At 47.4% G+C, this 19,646-nt stretch overlaps 1 protein-coding gene across 3 annotated transcripts in view; it reads right to left on the minus strand.

Annotated features, from left to right (window-relative positions):
* LARGE1 (LARGE xylosyl- and glucuronyltransferase 1) overlaps positions 1-19,646 on the minus strand; it is a 259,637-nt gene that overhangs the window by 172,636 nt on the left and 67,355 nt on the right. For all 3 annotated transcript variants that reach the window (XM_083181138.1, XM_083181137.1, XM_083181140.1), the window contains one exon: positions 16,363-16,551. In XM_083181138.1, coding sequence (XP_083037264.1) covers positions 16,363-16,468 — 106 coding nt within the window. In that variant the 5' untranslated portion in view covers positions 16,469-16,551. The remainder of the gene's footprint in view (positions 1-16,362; positions 16,552-19,646) is intronic.

Consider the following 19,646-nt stretch of genomic DNA (forward strand, 5'->3'; position numbering starts at 1 on the left):
GCGATCCTTGCTGTTTAACCCCCACGCCATTTCCCCCTCGCTCTGAAAACCTAGCGAGGGGGGAAGCGGTGTGTGGCGGGGAGTCAGTGGAATACTGTCACAGCTTGCAGAAAGCGTTGAATATACCCCAATGTATTATCAATAGATTAACAGTCTGATTGATCTTTTTGGATAATTTCCTGCACTTTTATACAAGAAATAACCGCTATCATAAAAACGCTCCCAAAATAACCGTATAACTTAGACAGGTCCCGGCACCTGCCCCGCAGCTATAAGTCCTCCTTATATCCCAACATTGCCTGTGACTATGAGGGGGGGTGGGGGCAGGAAAGACACTCTTAATTATTAAAAAAATCAAAGCAAAGCTCGATTAAATATGTAAATGAACTGCAAAGCTAGCCTTTTACAAACAGCGTGAAGCTGCCCGTAAGTATACACTGGAGACGTGAGCCCCCCCCCCCTCCCTCCCCCACCGTCCCCCCCCCCCCCCCACCGTCCCCCTCCTTTCATTATGACTTTATAGACAGCAGCCGGAATATGCTCTACAGAATCTTCTAATAAAAGACCATACCATCCCGCCCTGGGCCCATGCCCATTATAATTAGTATTATGCAACCAATCCCTCAGGTCACCCAGCTGAAAGAGCACTTTCATGCTAATTAGAGAAAAACCTTGAATTCTGGATTTTTATTTCCTATTTCATTTTAACCATTTCCAAAAGTGTTGGATGAATCAGGCTGCACTGTATTGTATACATCCCGGCATATTACAGATTATATTATAACTAGCTAATGGGCCACCGGGCAAAGGTTCGCTGGGCAGAACATTTTCCAGGTTTTTTTTCAGTTTCCATACCACCCAGCAGGTCACCGGCAGGTGCACTGGGAGAGTTCACCAACTGTCATACTTCCAGAGCACAATGGTGATGCATAACTCTTCATTACGTTTACAGGGCTATGCAATCACTGGGTATGCGCAGTCCCAAGAAATCTCTGGTTAGATATAGGCATTGGAGCTCTTAGTCCAGGCCATGCATGAGTCCCAACAGTGGAGGACTGCTCTGTGGCTATGAGCGGCTGAATTATCAGAGATTTACAGTCGCATGCGGTATGTTACCTGGGCATTGGCCGGACCACAGGTGATCAGAATTATGCTGCCTTGCAGAACCATCGAGCTCAACGATTCCTCCAAAGAGCTAGGACTCCAACCCATGCGGTACCAGTGCTCTACCCAAACACTTTCACTCCTCAAAACACAGGGACAGATTCATTAAGCCCAGTGAAGTGATAAAGTGGAAGGTAAAAAAGTACCAGCCCATCAGCTCCTAACTGCGGCTTTGAAAAATAACAGTTAAGAGCTGATTGGCTGGTGCCTTTATCATCTACAACTTTATCACTTCACCAGTCTTACTAAATCTGCCCCACAGACTGTAACAGGGCAGTTAGGATCTGATTGGCTGGTGCGTTATCTGCAACTTTATCACTTCACCAGTCTTAATAAATCTGCCCCATAGACTGTAACATGGCAGTTCGGAGCTCATTGGCTGGTGCGTTATCTGCAACTTTATCACTTCACCAGTCTTAATAAATCTGTCCCACAGACTGTAACATGGCAGTTAGGAGGCGATTGACTGGGACTTTGGACCAGATGTACTAAGCCTTGAAAAGTGATACAGCAGAGAGAGATAAATAAAGTACCAGCCAATCAGCTCCTTACTGTCATTTTTCAAACCCAGCCTGCAACTTGACAGATAGGAGCTGATTGGCTGGTACTTTATTACTGGCCACTTTATCACTTCACCAGGCTTAATAAATGGTTGGTTGGCACTTTATCTCTCTATTTTCAAGCTGAGTACATCTGGCCCTTTATCTCTACTTTATCACTCTCCAAGGCTTAGCGCATCTTCCCATGTCCTGGCTCCTTCTCTCCCCCCTGGTGATGAGGAGAACAGGGGACGAAGGTCAGGTAATGACGTGGGAATGGAGATGCTTCATCTAATCTCTGTCCTGCATTGTTACAATGCATCAGACACGCATCTCTTTCCCGATAGGATGACTCATGTCCTCCGCTGCCAAGATGCTGTAACCGGCCACATTACCCCTCTCTGCCCGTCCATGGCACAGAGCCGTCCTTGGCCCGGTTTGCCAGTGAGCCAATTTCCATCTCAGTCGGTGATTTTGCATCAGTGAGTAATGGGATTTATTTCTATGTAACTGTAGCTGTAGCAAGAGAGAGGGTCCAGGGGAGATGTTTATTGGAAAGAAATAAGGTGGAGAAATGGTCCCTCTCAGCCAATCAGCAGCAGTTCTGCAAAAGCAGCTAAGAAGAATGGACCAGCGACCACCAATCAGGCAGTAATGTGCTCCTTTATGGCCCCTCGGAGAAGGGAGATACTCTGCACCCCAAAATTTGAACGCTACCACATACCTAACCTATGCCAGTCTAATCCAAACCCAAGCCTCCTGTAGCCTAACCCTAACCATCCTCTCCCCGAAGGCTAACCCTAACCTCCCCTCCTGCAGCCTAACCCTAACCTCCCCTCCTGCACCCTAACCCTAACCTCCCCTCCTGCACCCTAACCCTAACCTCCCCTCCTGCAGCCTAACCCTAACCTCCCCTCCCTGCAGCCTAACCCTAACCTCCCCTCCTGTAGCCTAACCCTAACCATCCTCTCCCCGAAGGCTAACCCTAACCTTCCCCTCCTGCAGCCTAACCCTAACCTCCCCTCCTGCAGCCTAACCCTAACCTCCCCTCCCTGCAGCCTAACCCTAACATTCCCCTCCCTGCAGCCTAACCCTAACCTTCCCCTCCTGCACCCTAACCCTAACCTCCCCTTCCCTGCAGCCTAACCCTAACCTCCCCTCCCTGCAGCCTAACCCTCCCCTCCTGCAGCCTAACCCTCCCCTCCTGCAGCCTAACCCTAACCTCCCCTGCTGCAGCCTAACCCTCCCCTCCTGCAACCTAACCCTAACCTCCCCTCCTGCACCCTAACCCTAACCTCCCCTTCCCTGCAGCCTAACCCTAACCTCCCCTTCCCTGCAGCCTAACCGTAACCTTCCCCTCACTGCAGCCTAACCCTAACCATCCCCTCCTGCAGCCTAACCCTAACCATCCTCTCCTGCAGCCTAACCCTAACCTTCCTGCAGCCTAACCCTCCCCTCCTGCAGCCTAACCCTAACCATCCCCTCCTGCAGCCTAACACTCCCCTCCTGCAGCCTAACCCTCCCCTCCTGCAGCCTAACCCTAACCTCCCCTACTGCAGCCTAACCCTAACCTCCCCTCCTGCAGCCTAACCTTAACCATCCCCTCCTGCAGCCTAACCCTAACCTTCCCCTCCTGCAGCCTAACCCTAACCCTCCTGCAGCCTAACCCTCCCCTCCTGCAGCCTAACCCTAACCATCCCCTCCTGCAGCCTAACCCTAACCCTCCCCTCCTGCAGCCTAACCCTCCCCTCCTGCAGCCTAACCCTAACCTCCCCTCCTGCAGCCTAACCTTAACCATCCTCTCCTGCAGCCTAACCCTAACCTCCCCCTCCCTGCAGCCTAACCCTAACCATCCCCTCCTGCAGCCTAACCTTAACCATCCTCTCCTGCAGCCTAACCCTAACCTTACCCTCCCTGCAGCCTAACCATCCCCTTCTGCAGCCTAACCCTAACCTCCTCTCCTGCTGCAGCCTAACCTCCCCTCCTGCAGCCTGACCCTAACCTCCCCTCCCTGCAGCCTAACCCTAACCTCCCCTCCCTGCAGCCTAACCCTAACCTCCCCTCCTGCAGCCTGACCCTAACCTTAACTGTCTCCTCCTGCAGCCTAACCCTAACCTCCCCTCCTGCAGCCTAACCTCCCCTCCTGCAGCCTAACCCTAACCTCCCCTCCTGCAGCCTAACCCTGTTTTCTAGCCCTGGACTAGAACACACATTTGCTATAATTTCAAAATGAATACAATAAAATGTGTTGTAGCCCTGGACGCCCAACATCGATTAAGAACAATTTAAATTGATCTGAAATCCTTCAAACTCGACCTTTAGTAGATACAGTATACCCCTAACCCTCCATAAGACAACATGGGGTTAAACCGGCACATTCCCGCATACCAGGTGCCTTACCTTTCAAAATGTCACAAACAAACCACCTTTCAAACATGTTTTCCTTTAGGCTGCGAGCGTCAGGACGTGCCTGCGTCTCCTGCAGTACAACACCCTGCGCTATGGGAGAAGACATGAGTCTAATAAACCGCATGCATGCTAATAGCGCAGAGAACTCTGCATAAACAAATAACATTATTCCCCCAATGTCAGTCACTCAATCACGTTCAGTCCCAGCCGCGCTCAGCCCCCCCCCCCTCCTCCTTCCCAATGACAGAGATCTCTTCCAACGCTGCTAAGTTAAGGACAGAGCAGGCTGCTTGGCACTGTGTCTGCAGCGACAGATTAACCGGCCTCCTGCCGACAGCTACCGCGGCTTAGCCGGAGAGATGAGCGGAAAATTAAACTCTTCATCCGTCCTGATGAAGATTAATATCTTTTCTCTGACGAGCAGAGAGCGCTTAATGTATGCTATTAATATGGAATCGTTGAGGTGTAAGCTCTGTAACACGGCTGTCAACCCAAGTCAGTCCTGACCGGGCGGTTTGCATGCTCCGCCGTATAATCAATGTTCTGTACATCGGAGAGTGCGGCAGAGCTCCGGCGAACGTGTCTGCGGAGGGATTCATCAAGGCGAACTACCGGGATGTTACCATTATTTATCAGAATAGAACAGCTTCTGTCTGTGTCTGTGTTATTAGTAGCATCGGTGGCGGCTGTCACGGGCGACAAGACAAAACATTGAAAAGTTTTCTGTAATATAGGGCGGGAGGGTGAAGTGTAGAGGATAGGATGAGCCAGGGCCTGCCATTTTGTTGTAGCACATCTGCCATTTTGTTGTAGCCGCTTGTAGTGATCAATCTAGCACCCTGCACCGTTCAAAACCTGTGCAGTTCCTCTTTACTGCCTGTCTGGAGTGTCGCTAGGGATGGCAATTGACTATCAATGATTAGAAAACATCGAAGGTTGATGGCCGATGTCGAATAGTTTTGTCATCGATGGGGAGAACCAGATGGTTTCCCACCATCAATGTCAAGGTTAAACGAATAGTTTAGTTTTCCTTTTTAATGGGACATGGAGCATAGCTCCGCCCAGGACACCTGCGATGCCCCGCCCCATATTCTGATTGGACCACAGGCCAATCAGTCAGAGAAAATGGATGGCCACCCGATATGTAAAAACATCGATGGCCATCCATTGCATAGTTATGCACCATTGATGGTCAGCTGCACTTTTGCCATCGATGGTAAACATCACTGTCTGCTTGTGTTCTTTTCGTACATTCCGGTCTGTATTGTGATACAGGCCACAATGTGATAAAGACATAACAGCAGACAAAGACACCCTTAGGCATGAAAGAGGAACTGCACAGGTTTGGAAGGGTGCAGGGTGCTAGAGTGATCACTACTTCCCAGGGTTTTGTAGCCAAATAATGGGCATTGTTCAATGCTGTCAGCCGGGGATGAGTCTAGCGATGGGGAATTAGTCAATGCCGGTATACAGACCTTACATTTCATATAAGCAAAGGCCATGCATAGCTGTGGGCAAAGATTTCTCAAGAAGAATCTGATTCCCCATCAGATTCTTCTTGAGAAATGATTGGCTTCAAGAAAATGGTGTCCCGGTGGAGAATGGACAATAAGCTAAATCTATCACTTTACTTCTGGGTTCTAGGCAGAATAATGTAGCGCTTGAAGGGAGGGGAGGGGCATGGAGACTGCTGAGAAGGCATCAGAATGTCCCGCCCCGGGAAACGCCATCGCCCCATACAGTAGCATTAGTTGTCAGAACCCAGCTTCAAAAAGTCACAATTTTTTTAGCTCAATAAATTGGCCCAGCCTGAGGTCCTCATCGAGAATTACAGGGTCTGCCGTCTCCAGGTTTAGGCTGCTTAACGCAGAGAAATCTTTGCTTATGCGTTCGCCATTTCTTAATGACCACTAATATTGAAATGTGCCTTCTCCGCACAGAGTGATCCATTTGAAGGTGGTTTTTGGCTTGATAAATAGGGGCAGATGTATTAAGCCAGGAGGAGTGATAAAGCTGAAGGTGAAGCAGCAGCCAATCAGCTCCTAGCTGTTATTTTTTTCAAAGCCAGCCTGTAACTTGAGTTAAGAGCCGATTGCTGCTGCGAACCGAACTGACCAATAGTTACGTATTGTACCCATATCCGGCCCCGCATCCTATAATCCCACTCTGCACGTCTCTAGGGTAAATAGAATCAGACCTGCGTTCACCTCACCTTCCCCATTATACTTGGGCCAGGCCCGGTTGTACCTACTGTCCCCCACCCCCAGCTCCCTGCTGGCACCTTGTAATTACCTTTTAAAAAACAAAAGATTTAAAAACTTTTTATACTTTTAGAAGAGATGTAAAGTGGGCGAGAGATGCACCTGCTCACTAAATAATGCAGGATCTACACACCACAACATGGCCAATGTGTCCTCTGCGCATCCAGGATTATTAGCGGTGATATAATTGGGCCCGTAGGGAATTCAGGTTTACCCTTGCGATCCTGCATTGCCCCAGACTACTGTACTGCGGCTGACACTACTGTGATATCACGGGCTGTAATCCCTCACATGTGACAACCGGAAGAGCACAGACCGCTGTTGACCCAATCAATTTCCCGCAGCGTGACACAGAAAATATCCTGCCGTGGTTGGTCGACAAAAACTCTGTTGATTAGTAGACCGCTGGACACCGGATGTCACTGACCCTTTTAACTAAATTGCGCTCAGGAGATGCATGAAATGAATAATCCCCTCAGCGCACTTTACTTTCAAGGTAGTGTGCTTGTATGATCTCTATGCTATGTAAGCTTTTCGGCGGAGGGAACTGAAATATCCTTATATATTTTTTCTGTTAAGTTCCTGTATTGGCAGCACGGACGGTGTAATGGTAAGCATTACTGCCTCACAGCACTGAGGTCATGGGTTCTATTCCCACCATGTGTTATATATACGGGGCAGTACGGACGGTGTAATGATTAGCATTACTGCCTCACAGCACTGAGGTCATGGGTTCTATTCCCACCATGTGTTATATATACGGGGCAGCACGGACGGTGTAATGGTTAGCATTACTGCCTCACAGCGCTGAGGTCATGGGTTCTATCCCCACCATGTGTTATATATACGGGGCAGTACGGATGGTGTAATGGTTAGCATTACTGCCTCACAGCACTGAGGTCATGGGTTCTATCCCCACCATGTGTTATATATACGGGGCAGTACGGATGGTGTAATGGTTACATTACTGCCTCACAGCACTGAGGTCATGGGTTCTATCCCACCATGTGTTATATATACGGGGCAGTACGGACGGTGTAATGGTTACATTACTGCCTCACAGCACTGAGGTCATGGGTTCTATCCCCACCATGTGTTATATATATACGGGGCAGTACGGACGGTGTAATGGTTACATTACTGCCTCACAGCACTGAGGTCATGGGTTCTATCCCCACCATGTGTTATATATACGGGCAGTACGGATGGTGTAATGGTTACATTACTGCCTCACAGCACTGAGGTCATGGGTTCTATCCCACCATGTGTTATATATACGGGGCAGTACGGACGGTGTAATGGTTACATTACTGCCTCACAGCACTGAGGTCATGGGTTCTATCCCCACCATGTGTTATATATACGGGGCAGTACGGACGGTGTAATGGTTACATTACTGCCTCACAGCACTGAGGTCATGGGTTCTATCCCCACCATGTGTTATATATACAGGGCAGTACGGACGGTGTAATGGTTACATTACTGCCTCACAGCGCTGAGGTCATGGGTTCTATCCCCACCATGTGTTATATATACAGGGCAGTACGGATGGTGTAATGGTTACATTACTGCCTCACAGCGCTGAGGTCATGGGTTCTATCCCCACCATGTGTTATATATACGGGCAGTACGGATGGTGTAATGGTTACATTACTGCCTCACAGCACTGATGTCATGGGTTCTATCCCCACCATGTGTTATATATACGGGGCAGTACGGACGGTGTAATGGTTACATTACTGCCTCACAGCACTGAGGTCATGGGTTCTATCCCCACCATGTGTTATATATATGGGGCAGTACGGACGGTGTAATGGTTACATTACTGCCTCACAGCACTGAGGTCATGGGTTCTATCCCCACCATGTGTTATATATACAGGGCAGTACGGATGGTGTAATGGTTAGCATTACTGCCTCACAGCACTGAGGTCATGGGTTCTATCCCCACCATGTGTTATATATACGGGGCAGTACGGACGGTGTAATGGTTACATTACTGCCTCACAGCGCTGAGGTCATGGGTTCTATCCCCACCATGTGTTATATATACGGGGCAGCACGGATGGTGTAATGGTTACATTACTACCTCACAGCACTGAGGTCATGGGTTCTATTCCCATCATGTGTTATATATATATATACGGGGCAGTACGGATGGTGTAATGGTTACATTACTGCCTCACAGCGCTGAGGTCATGGGTTCTATCCCCACCATGTGTTATATATACGGGGCAGTACGGACGGTGTAATGGTTACATTACTGCCTCACAGCGCTGAGGTCATGGGTTCTATCCCCACCATGTGTTATATATACGGGGCAGTACGGATGGTGTAATGGTTAGCATTACTGCCTCACAGCACTGAGGTCATGGGTTCTATCCCCACCATGTGTTATATATACAGGGCAGTACGGATGGTGTAATGGTTAGCATTACTGCCTCACAGCACTGAGGTCATGGGTTCTATCCCCACCATGTGTTATATATACGGGGCAGTACGGATGGTGTAATGGTTACATTACTGCCTCACTGCACTGAGGTCATGGGTTCTATCCCCACCATGTGTTATATATACGGGGCAGTACGGACGGTGTAGTGGTTAGCATTACTGCCTCACAGCGCTGAGGTCATGGGTTCTATCCCCACCATGTGTTATATATACAGGTAGTACGGATGGTGTAATGGTTACATTACTGCCTCACAGCACTGAGGTCATGGGTTCTATCCCCACCATGTGTTATATATACGGGGCAGTACGGACGGTGTAATGGTTAGCATTACTGCCTCACTGCACTGAGGTCATGGGTTCTTTCCCCACCATGTGTTATATATACGGGGCAGTACGGATGGTGTAATGGTTATATTACTGCCTCACTGCACTGAGGTCATGGGTTCTATCCCCACCATGTGTTATATATACGGGGCAGTACGGACGGTGTAATGGTTAGCATTACTGCCTCACAGCGCTGAGGTCATGGGTTCTATCCCCACCATGTGTTATATATACGGGGCAGTACTGACGGTGTAATGGTTACATTACTGCCTCACAGCGCTGAGGTCATGGGTTCTATCCCCACCATGTGTTATATATACGGGGCAGTACGGATGGTGTAATGGTTACATTACTGCCTCACAGCACTGAGGTCATGGGTTCTATCCCCACCATGTGTTATATATACGGGGCAGTGCCAGTACGGACGGTGTAATGGTTACATTACTGCCTCACAGCACTGAGGTCATGGGTTCTATTCCCACCATGTGTTATATATACAGGGCAGTACGGATGGTGTAATGGTTACATTACTGCCTCACAGCACTGAGGTCATGGGTTCTATCCCCACCATGTGTTATATATACGGGCAGTACGGATGGTGTAATGGTTACATTACTGCCTCACAGCACTGAGGTCATGGGTTGTATCCCCACCATGTGTTATATATACAGGGCAGTACGGATGGTGTAATGGTTACATTACTGCCTCACAGCACTGAGGTCATGGGTTGTATCCCCACCATGTGTTATATATACAGGGCAGTACGGATGGTGTAATGGTTAGCATTACTGCCTCACAGCGCTGAGGTCATGGGTTCTATTCCCACCATGTGTTATATATACATGGCAGTACGGATGGTGTAATGGTTAGCATTACTGCCTCACAGCACTGAGGTCATGGGTTCTATCCCCACCATGTGTTATATATACGGGGCAGTACGGACGGTGTAATGGATGGCATTACTGCCTCACAGCGCTGAGGTCATGGGTTCTATCCACACCATGTGTTATATATACGGGGCAGTACGGATGGTGTAATGGTTAGCATTACTGCCTCACAGCACTGAGGTCATGGGTTCTATCCCCACCATGTGTTATATATACAGGGCAGTACGGATGGTGTAATGGTTAGCATTACTGCCTCACAGCGCTGAGGTCATGGGTTCTATCCCCACCATGTGTTATATATACGGGGCAGTACGGATGGTGTAATGGTTACATTACTGCCTCACAGCACTGAGGTCATGGGTTCTATCCCCACCATGTGTTATATAAACGGGGCAGTACGGACGGTGTAATGGTTAGCATTACTGCCTCACAGCAATGAGGTCATGGGTTCTATCCCCACCATGTGTTATATATACAGGGCAGTACGGATGGTGTAATGGTTACATTACTGCCTCACAGCACTGAGGTCATGGGTTCTATCCCCACCATGTGTTATATATACGGGCAGTACGGATGGTGTAATGGTTACATTACTGCCTCACAGCACTGAGGTCATGGGTTGTATCCCCACCATGTGTTATATATACAGGGCAGTACGGATGGTGTAATGGTTACATTACTGCCTCACAGCACTGAGGTCATGGGTTGTATCCCCACCATGTGTTATATATACAGGGCAGTACGGATGGTGTAATGGTTAGCATTACTGCCTCACAGCGCTGAGGTCATGGGTTCTATTCCCACCATGTGTTATATATACATGGCAGTACGGATGGTGTAATGGTTAGCATTACTGCCTCACAGCACTGAGGTCATGGGTTCTATCCCCACCATGTGTTATATATACAGGGCAGTACGGATGGTGTAATGGTTAGCATTACTGCCTCACAGCGCTGAGGTCATGGGTTCTATCCCCACCATGTGTTATATATACGGGGCAGTACGGATGGTGTAATGGTTACATTACTGCCTCACAGCACTGAGGTCATGGGTTCTATCCCCACCATGTGTTATATAAACGGGGCAGTACGGACGGTGTAATGGTTAGCATTACTGCCTCACAGCAATGAGGTCATGGGTTCTATCCCCACCATGTGTTATATAAACGGGGCAGTACGGACGGTGTAATGGTTAGCATTACTGCCTCACAGCAATGAGGTCATGGGTTCTATTCCCACCATGTGTTATGTATACAGGGCAGCACGGATGGTGTAATGGTTAGTATTACTGCCTCACAGTGCAGAGGTCATGGGTTCCATTCCCACCATGTGTTATATATACAGGGCAGTACGGATGGTGTAATGGTTACATTTCTGCCTCACAGCGCTGAGGTCATGGGTTCCATTCCCACCATGTGTTATATATACGGGGCAGTACGGATGGTGTAATGGTTAGCATTACTGCCTCACAGCACTGAGGTCATGGGTTCTATCCCCACCATGTACCGCGTGTACACGTGGTAGGGAATATAGAGTGTAAGCTCCACTGGGGCAGGGACTGATGTGAATGTTCAAAATATTCTCTGTACAGCGCTGCGGAATATGTGTGCGCTATATAAGAAACTGGTAATAAATAAATATTGCACCATTTCTCTTGCCTGCAACTTGTAATCCATAGTTACCTACCCTCACACATCCTACTGGAGGCTTTGATTTCACTCAGAAATCTCCTACTGCCCTGCATTGTGCTTCTAATCTCCAAGGTTCTGCCAAGAAGATTCTTTGAAAAAAATCACATGATCACACAGGGTCTTCTTATCTGTGCTGGTGTGTACTCATCCATGACATGCTGCTGCTGCTATTGAGTGACTTAGGGTAAGTATTTTTGTTAGTAATCTTTTTTTTTTTTTTAAGCCATTTGTTTAATTAGATTATCTGGTGTCCGTGTACTGATTTAGTGAATGCTGTAATGGTATAGAAAACAGCACATCCAATAAATATTGATTGTGCCTACAAGTTGCAGATATCCCAGTGTTCACAATAAGATAACATTTAATACACTGTAAACATACTTATATGCCAAGGGATCAATTCATTTGGAATTTATTGCATAGACACGGACACGTACGTCAACCTCCGGCTTGTCAATGTCCTCTTCCCAAAGCCCTCTAAACATTGTCTCTGTGGCTCTAGATCTGTGTTTGGGAACGGAGCAGCAGTCGCCATCTTCTCGATTTCTAAAACATTTTTTTCACCATCCGAGTGTGGACCTCTCTTTGCACCGTAGATCAGCGAGGTTGGCTTGGATTGATAATGACCTTAGAAGGTCGCGATCAAAGGTCAATGACCATTTCCAATAGCAACGGGCAACAAAGGAACCAGCGTATCATATATTTGGTGCAATATCGAGGACGTGGATGAGATAACCCTAACTCTGCAGGAGATGTATCCAACGCAAAAGTGCAGTAACTCGTACTGAATCTGTAGATTGCAGAGGTTCATCGCATCACTTACGATTAATAGGGTCCACGGTGGACATCAGAGATTGGCGGAGATCGGTTGCTATGGGCAACTTCTCTACTATTTAGAAGGTTTGATAAGTGGTAGCAGACACCTCCTCACCCCCCGCTGGTACTTGGAACTGTTAGTTCTCCGGGTCTGGCAGATATGAGAAGCTTGAAAGCTGTCTGAGTTTGTCAGTCAGAAACTGGCCGTACGCATCGGGGAACTGAGCGCGCTTGTACGCGCTATGGAAAGAGTTTTGGATGTAGCCACATTAAAGATTTTTTTTAACTACTGTATTGTGGTTTCAAGCCACCCAGAGTGCTGGCAGCGGACGGCTCCCGGGATACATCCAGAAATGCTTCTCCGCCCATTGCGGCATCATTGTCAATGCACCCACCCGTAGCTAAGTACATAGTAACAAGCACAAGCAGGATATAAAGACACAAACTCTATAAAAAAATAATAATTTTACGGCTCGTGTCTAGGGCAAGATTGTCAGCTAAGGAAAATGTAATTCTGAGATGGACACGAGAGCGGAAGGCCGCTGCAACTAGACAGATGGGTCTATGTACTGGGACTTGGAGAGAGATAAAGTGGTCAAAGATAAAGTATCATTCCCGCAGCTCCTAACTGTCATGCAAAAAAACTTATGTTGCGTATGATAGTGCTCCATCCAATCAGATCCCAACTGTTGTTTTTCAAATGCATGACATTTGGGAGCTGAATGCATGTCAGTTTGGGGCTGAACCCATGACAGTTGGGGCTGAACCCATGACAGTTGGGGGCTGAACCTATGACAGCTGGGAGCTGAACCCATGGCAGCTGGGAGCTGAACGCATGACAGATGGGAGCTGAACGCGTGACAAATGGGAGCTGAATGCATGACAAATGGGAGCTGAACACATGGCAGTTGGGAGCTGAATCTATGACATTTGGGAGCTGAACGCATGATGTTGGGAGCTGAACCCAAGACAATTAGGAGCTGAATGCATGACAAACGAGAGCTGAATGCGTGACAAATGGCAGTTGTGAGCTGAATCAATGACAGTTGTGAGCTGAACGCATGACAACTGTGAGCTGCAGCCATGGCAGTTGGGAGCTGAAGCTATGACAGTTGGGAGCTGATTGTCTGCAGCACAATTTATCAGGGATAGTATCGGTATTCCAGCGCTTGTAATGATTCTAAAGATTCTACATTTTCTATTACGTAGTGTTCAAGTCTTATATCAGATATGTCTTTGTATGCGAAAGAGTTTTTGTATTTATTTTTCCAGTTTAGAATACCCCCCCCCCCTCCACCACCACCACCCATCCACCTTGTGCACCTGAAAAGTAAAACTTTATGTGACATTATTCATTTTCACTAAATTTTACAGACACAATCAATCACCCGGCCTCCCCGGACATTCCCCGACGGGCCTTTCATCAGCGGTCTTGGACGTGAGCGGGGCTGTATTCTTAGCATGATGCACTTGGAGGTGACATTAATCACCCCGGACGCTCAGTACACTGGTTCCACACCCCATTAACTTACAAACTACTACGCTGTGTTATCAGCTCCTACCCAGGCCACGGCGTTTATGGCGAATGTACCGGAAACTGATAAACCCCGATTACAATCTGTATTTCTCAAATTAACAACTTGCTGTGCCGAATCTATCACAGTAAAATAACACACTTAAATAACCATTATGAAGTATACACAGTCTTAGGGATCGTTTATAAGTGTAATGGTTTATAGAGCCATTTTCACATTGAACTACTGTATTTATTTTTTTGCTAGGTCTCGTAAAACGATGGAACTTGTAACCACTGAATCCAACATATAAGTACAGACATAGCCGAATGTTTCAGTAACCCTGCTTGTAATGACAGCGGGTTAGACACACGGCCTTCGCTGTGAGCGAAGGGGTCCCCGTGGGCGTACACATGCCTCGTTATTCTGCTGGAGGACAAGTATAGGCTGACACTATAATATTATTTGAAGGCCATAATTAGTGCATACAGTATTTCCCTTCTCGGGGTGTTACCACTAGCAACGCTTGTTGCATAATAACAAACTCAGCTGATCGAGCGGCGTAATTAAAATTGCTACATTCGACATACACACGCCATTATTACGCAGCGGGCGCCACTATAAATGGCTCTACGCTTAACGATAATCCTTTCGCAGAGCTATATTACAAATAACGACTATACTGTAGTTCTGTCTCTCCAATCGCGTTTTTTTCTTTACCCAGGAGCTGTCCCTTCTCCCAAAATAAAAATATTCTGGGGAAACCTTGACATTTTTTTTTTGTATAATAGAGGACGCGACGAACAAAACCCAGTTATATAGATGCAGGAATTGCGCTGCGGACAGGGTAAGGGGGAGCTCCGACGTGTACCCCGATTATGCCCCTTATCACCGTATTCCGATTTACTAAAACTCCTCAGGTTGCACCTCCATTCCCTGTAAATCTTATTTTTTTTTATTCTTTCTTATTTCAAGATCTGAATCTACCGCCCGTTGTGGAAGTCAAAATGAACAACGTTTGATCCGTCCGCGGGAAGCAGGAATATAAAACAGACGGGAAACAATCTGTGAGTCTCTGATAATAGGATCAGAAGAAGACTCAATCTCCTCATTCTGGAACATGCAGACACCGCACCGTACCAATTTTTTGTCAGATATATTATCAGCATCTATAAAACGCTGACATACAGTATTACACAGTGCTGTACATACACGAGGATGGGAAGTCTCCTACCACAGGGTATTGTCCACCCGCTGCCCGTTACCCCCCTGCAAAAACGCCATTTGCACACATCATGAAGGTGGGCACTAACTACCTCCCGGTCTTCTGGCCCAGACGGGACATGGTTGCCAAGACGCCCATGGAGGGGCAGATCCCTCAGGTAGGCCCTGTCTTCTATAACTCTAGATCAGGAGATATGTTTTAAGTCAGAGTTGGCTTAGGAACAGCGATCATAGGAAAGGATATGGTTGCTGAGGTTACTTCATTCCTCTATATAAACTATACTGTTCTATACAGAATAATCATGAGGGACATGGGCGGAGAGCCTCTGGTGGCGTGATGATTGGGGTGTGGGATGGGGCTGATGGAACTAAAAAGTATGATGTGGGTGGCGATAAGTGGAAAGTGTGTGATGAAATAGAGGGGAGATGAAATCACAGGGTATTCATTAATGAGGTGACTGGGAGGTGAAGCTTTAGACACACCCCTCAAATGCTGGCCACACCCCATTGGTGTACTAGCCACACCCCTTCAGAGTACGAACATTGGAGGTGCACTGATACTGCGGCACTGAAGCTTCTGTACCGAGAGGGAGGGTTGGGGAAAAGCGCCAGACGAAGGTTATACCATTGATCGAAATGTACATATTTTATAGATTAAGACAGGATCTGAATAATGTCAATATTAACCATGCACGTTACTAAAGGGAGACATTTTAAAATCAAATGTTATATTTAATATTATAATGTTTTACCTACAGTACACCCATTTCACATCATTGGAAACCACAAGCACTAACACTGATTTGAGCAATTGCCCTCCACCAATTGGAGAGTATAGCTTGCAAATTTCAAAAGGCATCATTGAATGAAGAGAGCTACAGTATCTCACCTTTGAGGGAGAGAAAGTGGAGATGTTACCATAGCAATCAATTCACGCTTACCTGGCGCAGTATTTGAAAGGACAGTTACAAGCTGAGCGGTTGCTATGGGCAACTTCCCTCTATGCCACTCAGTGGTTTGATACACTTAAGTGGTGACCCTCTGCAATGGGAGTACCCACGTCACATTCACATCGGTTACGTACCGTCGAAGTTTCCGGTGAACAGATAAATCCAGGTGACGGCTGGAACGAAAAGGAGAGTGAGAGAGGCTGCCAGGAACTTCCTTCTCCCCCTGCAGAATCCCAGCATTCTCTCAGAATTGGGCTGTCCCAAGGTCACCGCGCGTCCTATGCCGGAAGCATCGCCGCTTCTTCCACCGGCATGTTATTATCCTGCAGAGGAAAGAGGACAGAGCATTAGACGGAGGATAATCCCACTATCACATCATAGTACCTGAAAGCACATTATGCAGCGGTGGGGCGGATGTATGCAAAATAATGTATCTATAATATAAAGAATATCATTATATAGACTATGCTAAATAAAAATAGGTAGAAACTGATGGTTTGCTACGGCAACTCCTCCCTCTGTAGATGGTTAGATACATCTGTCCCATAATCTTTAAAAGTTGCAGATGAAGTGTATCCAACCAATAGTTAGGCAGGGATCGCTTGGAGAGAGAGAACGTAGAGCCAATCAGCTTCTTCCATTTGAAAAAACAAAAAAACAGTTACAGTAGAAGCTACTTGGTTGCTTTGGCAACTTCTCACCAAGGCTTGCTACATCTGCACCTTGACGGTATATGTCTCCCAAGTAGGGGGGGGGGTGTGCCCTCGGCTGTAAAGGGAGTTGACCTCGGGTGAGGAGGGCGGGATGAGGGGGCATGGACAATCGCAGCAACCAGGGACAGATTATACAGGGGGCGACAGAGGCCGGTCGTCCTGGGGCCCATACACACTGCCCCTGCAGCAGCCCATAATGTCTGTCACCCCCTTCATGCCCACTTGCGTATCTGCCGCCGGGTGTAATCGCCTGCTGTGATCAACCTGGACGGGCATGCAGGCAGCCAGCTTTGCAGCCTCCTGACCGCAGTCTGCACTCCCATCCAGCTTGATCGCAGTGGGTGCTGCTGCGGGTGGCAACAGTGTACAGGCATGATGGGAAATGTCAGAAAACAGCTGCAACCTACAGTACAGGGTACCTTTAAGTCCTGCCTGCACATCACTGCACGGCGTGACGACATTACACCGTGCACAGAGCCACATGCTCCCCGTTTACAGGAGGAGAAGGAGGTTAACCCCTGAGGCAACGATCTCCCCTCTGGTATAATATGTAACAGGCATTACGCTGTGTGGTATAATATGTAACAGGCATTACGCTGTGTGGTATAATATGTAATAGGCATTACGCTGTGTAATATAATATGTAACAGGCATTACACTGTGTGGTATAATATGTAATAGGCATTATGCTGTGTGGTATAATATATAACAGGCATTACGCTGTGTGATATAATATATAACAGGCATTACGCTGTGTGGTATAATATGTAATAGGCATTACGCTGTGTGGTATAATATGTAACAAGCATTATGCTGTGTGGCATAATATGTAACGGGCATTACGTTGTGTGGTATAATATTTAAAAGGCATTACGCTGTGTCGCATAATATGTAACGGGCATTACGCTGTGTGGTATAATATGTAACAGGCATTACACTATGTGGTATAATATGTAATGGGCAGCTCCTGGGTGCCCTCCCTTCACTGATAGATGCAGAGCTGCGTTTATCACAGGCTCTTCTGACTGTCATCCTCACCCTTCCCACGGGACATTGTGGCCTATGGGTGGGACAGCGGTATAGTGTCCAATCCGGACCATCTGGAGGTGTGTACATGTTGCTTATGATAAATGGTGCTTCAGCCAATCAGCTCTCAACTGTCATGTACTTGAAAAACGGCAGAAGCCGATTGGCTGGAGCACTAGGGAAATGTATCAATCCACGAAGAGACAAAGTGGAGAGAGAAAAAGTACCAGACAATCATTACCCACCTGTTGTATTACAGGTTGTAGTAGAAAAATGCTAGTTGTGAGCTTATTGGTTGTTACTTTATCTCTCTCAGTGGGTTTTATACATCTTCCTCAGTGTAAAATGCAGGAAATCCTCTCTGTAAGCGGCAGAATAATAACAGACACATTATTCCCACTTTCTGCAGCTTTTTTAGCAGCATCCAAACAAATCTGCGGCGTCCGCGGAGCTTTCGGCACAAATTAGCATTAAGTACTAACACTCCGAGCCGCGAGAACGTCTCAGAAATAATGTAAGGAGGACGGATAATGTATTCCGGGTATAATTGCCTGTATGAGGAGATGGCGCCTCCCCGCACAGGGCAAAGCGATTCCTGCTGCGGGGAATGGTGCCAACACAAGCGCTGATCATTGTCTGACTTCCCCTATAGACTCCGGAATACGCGGCTGTAATACAGAGACATCGCATTCCCATATAAAAGGGCTGAACGCCATCCAGACGCTAAAACTAATTAGTTCTTACACAGTACAGAATAAGTCCATGAAGTGTCCCCTCTCCGCGCCCTCGGTTGCCCCTCTCTCCCTGGCGCGGTATAACATATCATTATACAGGATTACAGCGATGGTGCATCCTGAGCCAACATTCTACACACAAAGCCGATATTGTGTTATAAAAGTTCTCTACAACCCAAAGGGGCAAACATGGCAGGTAGGAGCTGATTGGCTGGTTCTTTTAAAGGGCAAACATGGCAGGTAGAAGCTGATTGGCTGGTATTTTACCTCTCTACAAACGGGCAGATTTATTAAACAATATACGCCACGAAATGCAAATATGAAGGAGGGGTACTTATGTAGTATCTGGGCGTTTGATTTAGAAATCGGATCGGATCGCATCGCATGCGACCAAATCGTATGCGATGCGATGGTCAAGATTTTTCCATAGGATTCAATGTTAAAATGGTCTGAGTCCATTTTAACATAGAATTCAATGGGAAAAAGGGGTCCTTTTCCTTTCCCCACTATCCAAGTGGGCACGGAGTTGGATATAAACCTGTGGCGAGCGTAGCGAGCCACCGAGCCCGAAGCGTGGCGAGCGTAGCGAGCCCCGCGAGGGGACACAGAATACTTTTTAAGAAATATGCGTCCCCTCGCGGGGCTCGCTTCGCTCGCCAAGCTTCGGGCTCGGTGGCTCGCTGCGCTCGCCACGCTATATATAATCAACTCTATGTCTACTTGGATAGTGGGGAAATGAACAGGACCTTCTTAACATTGAATCCTATGCAAAATCGCATCGAATCGCATCGCATCTGATTGTATGCCTTAAGGTAAGGCATACAATCACAAAATCGGACGCCCAGATACTACATAAGTACCGAAGGAGGTAACCACAAATACTTAGCAATTTCTGGAATGTGAAGCTGAAGATGGTGTCAGGCTTTGGCCTACTGTATTGGGGAT

The sequence above is a fragment of the Crinia signifera genome, chromosome 4, assembly GCF_055691185.1.
Source record: "Crinia signifera chromosome 4, ASM5569118v1, whole genome shotgun sequence".
In the NCBI taxonomy this organism is placed as follows: domain Eukaryota; kingdom Metazoa; phylum Chordata; class Amphibia; order Anura; family Myobatrachidae; genus Crinia; species Crinia signifera.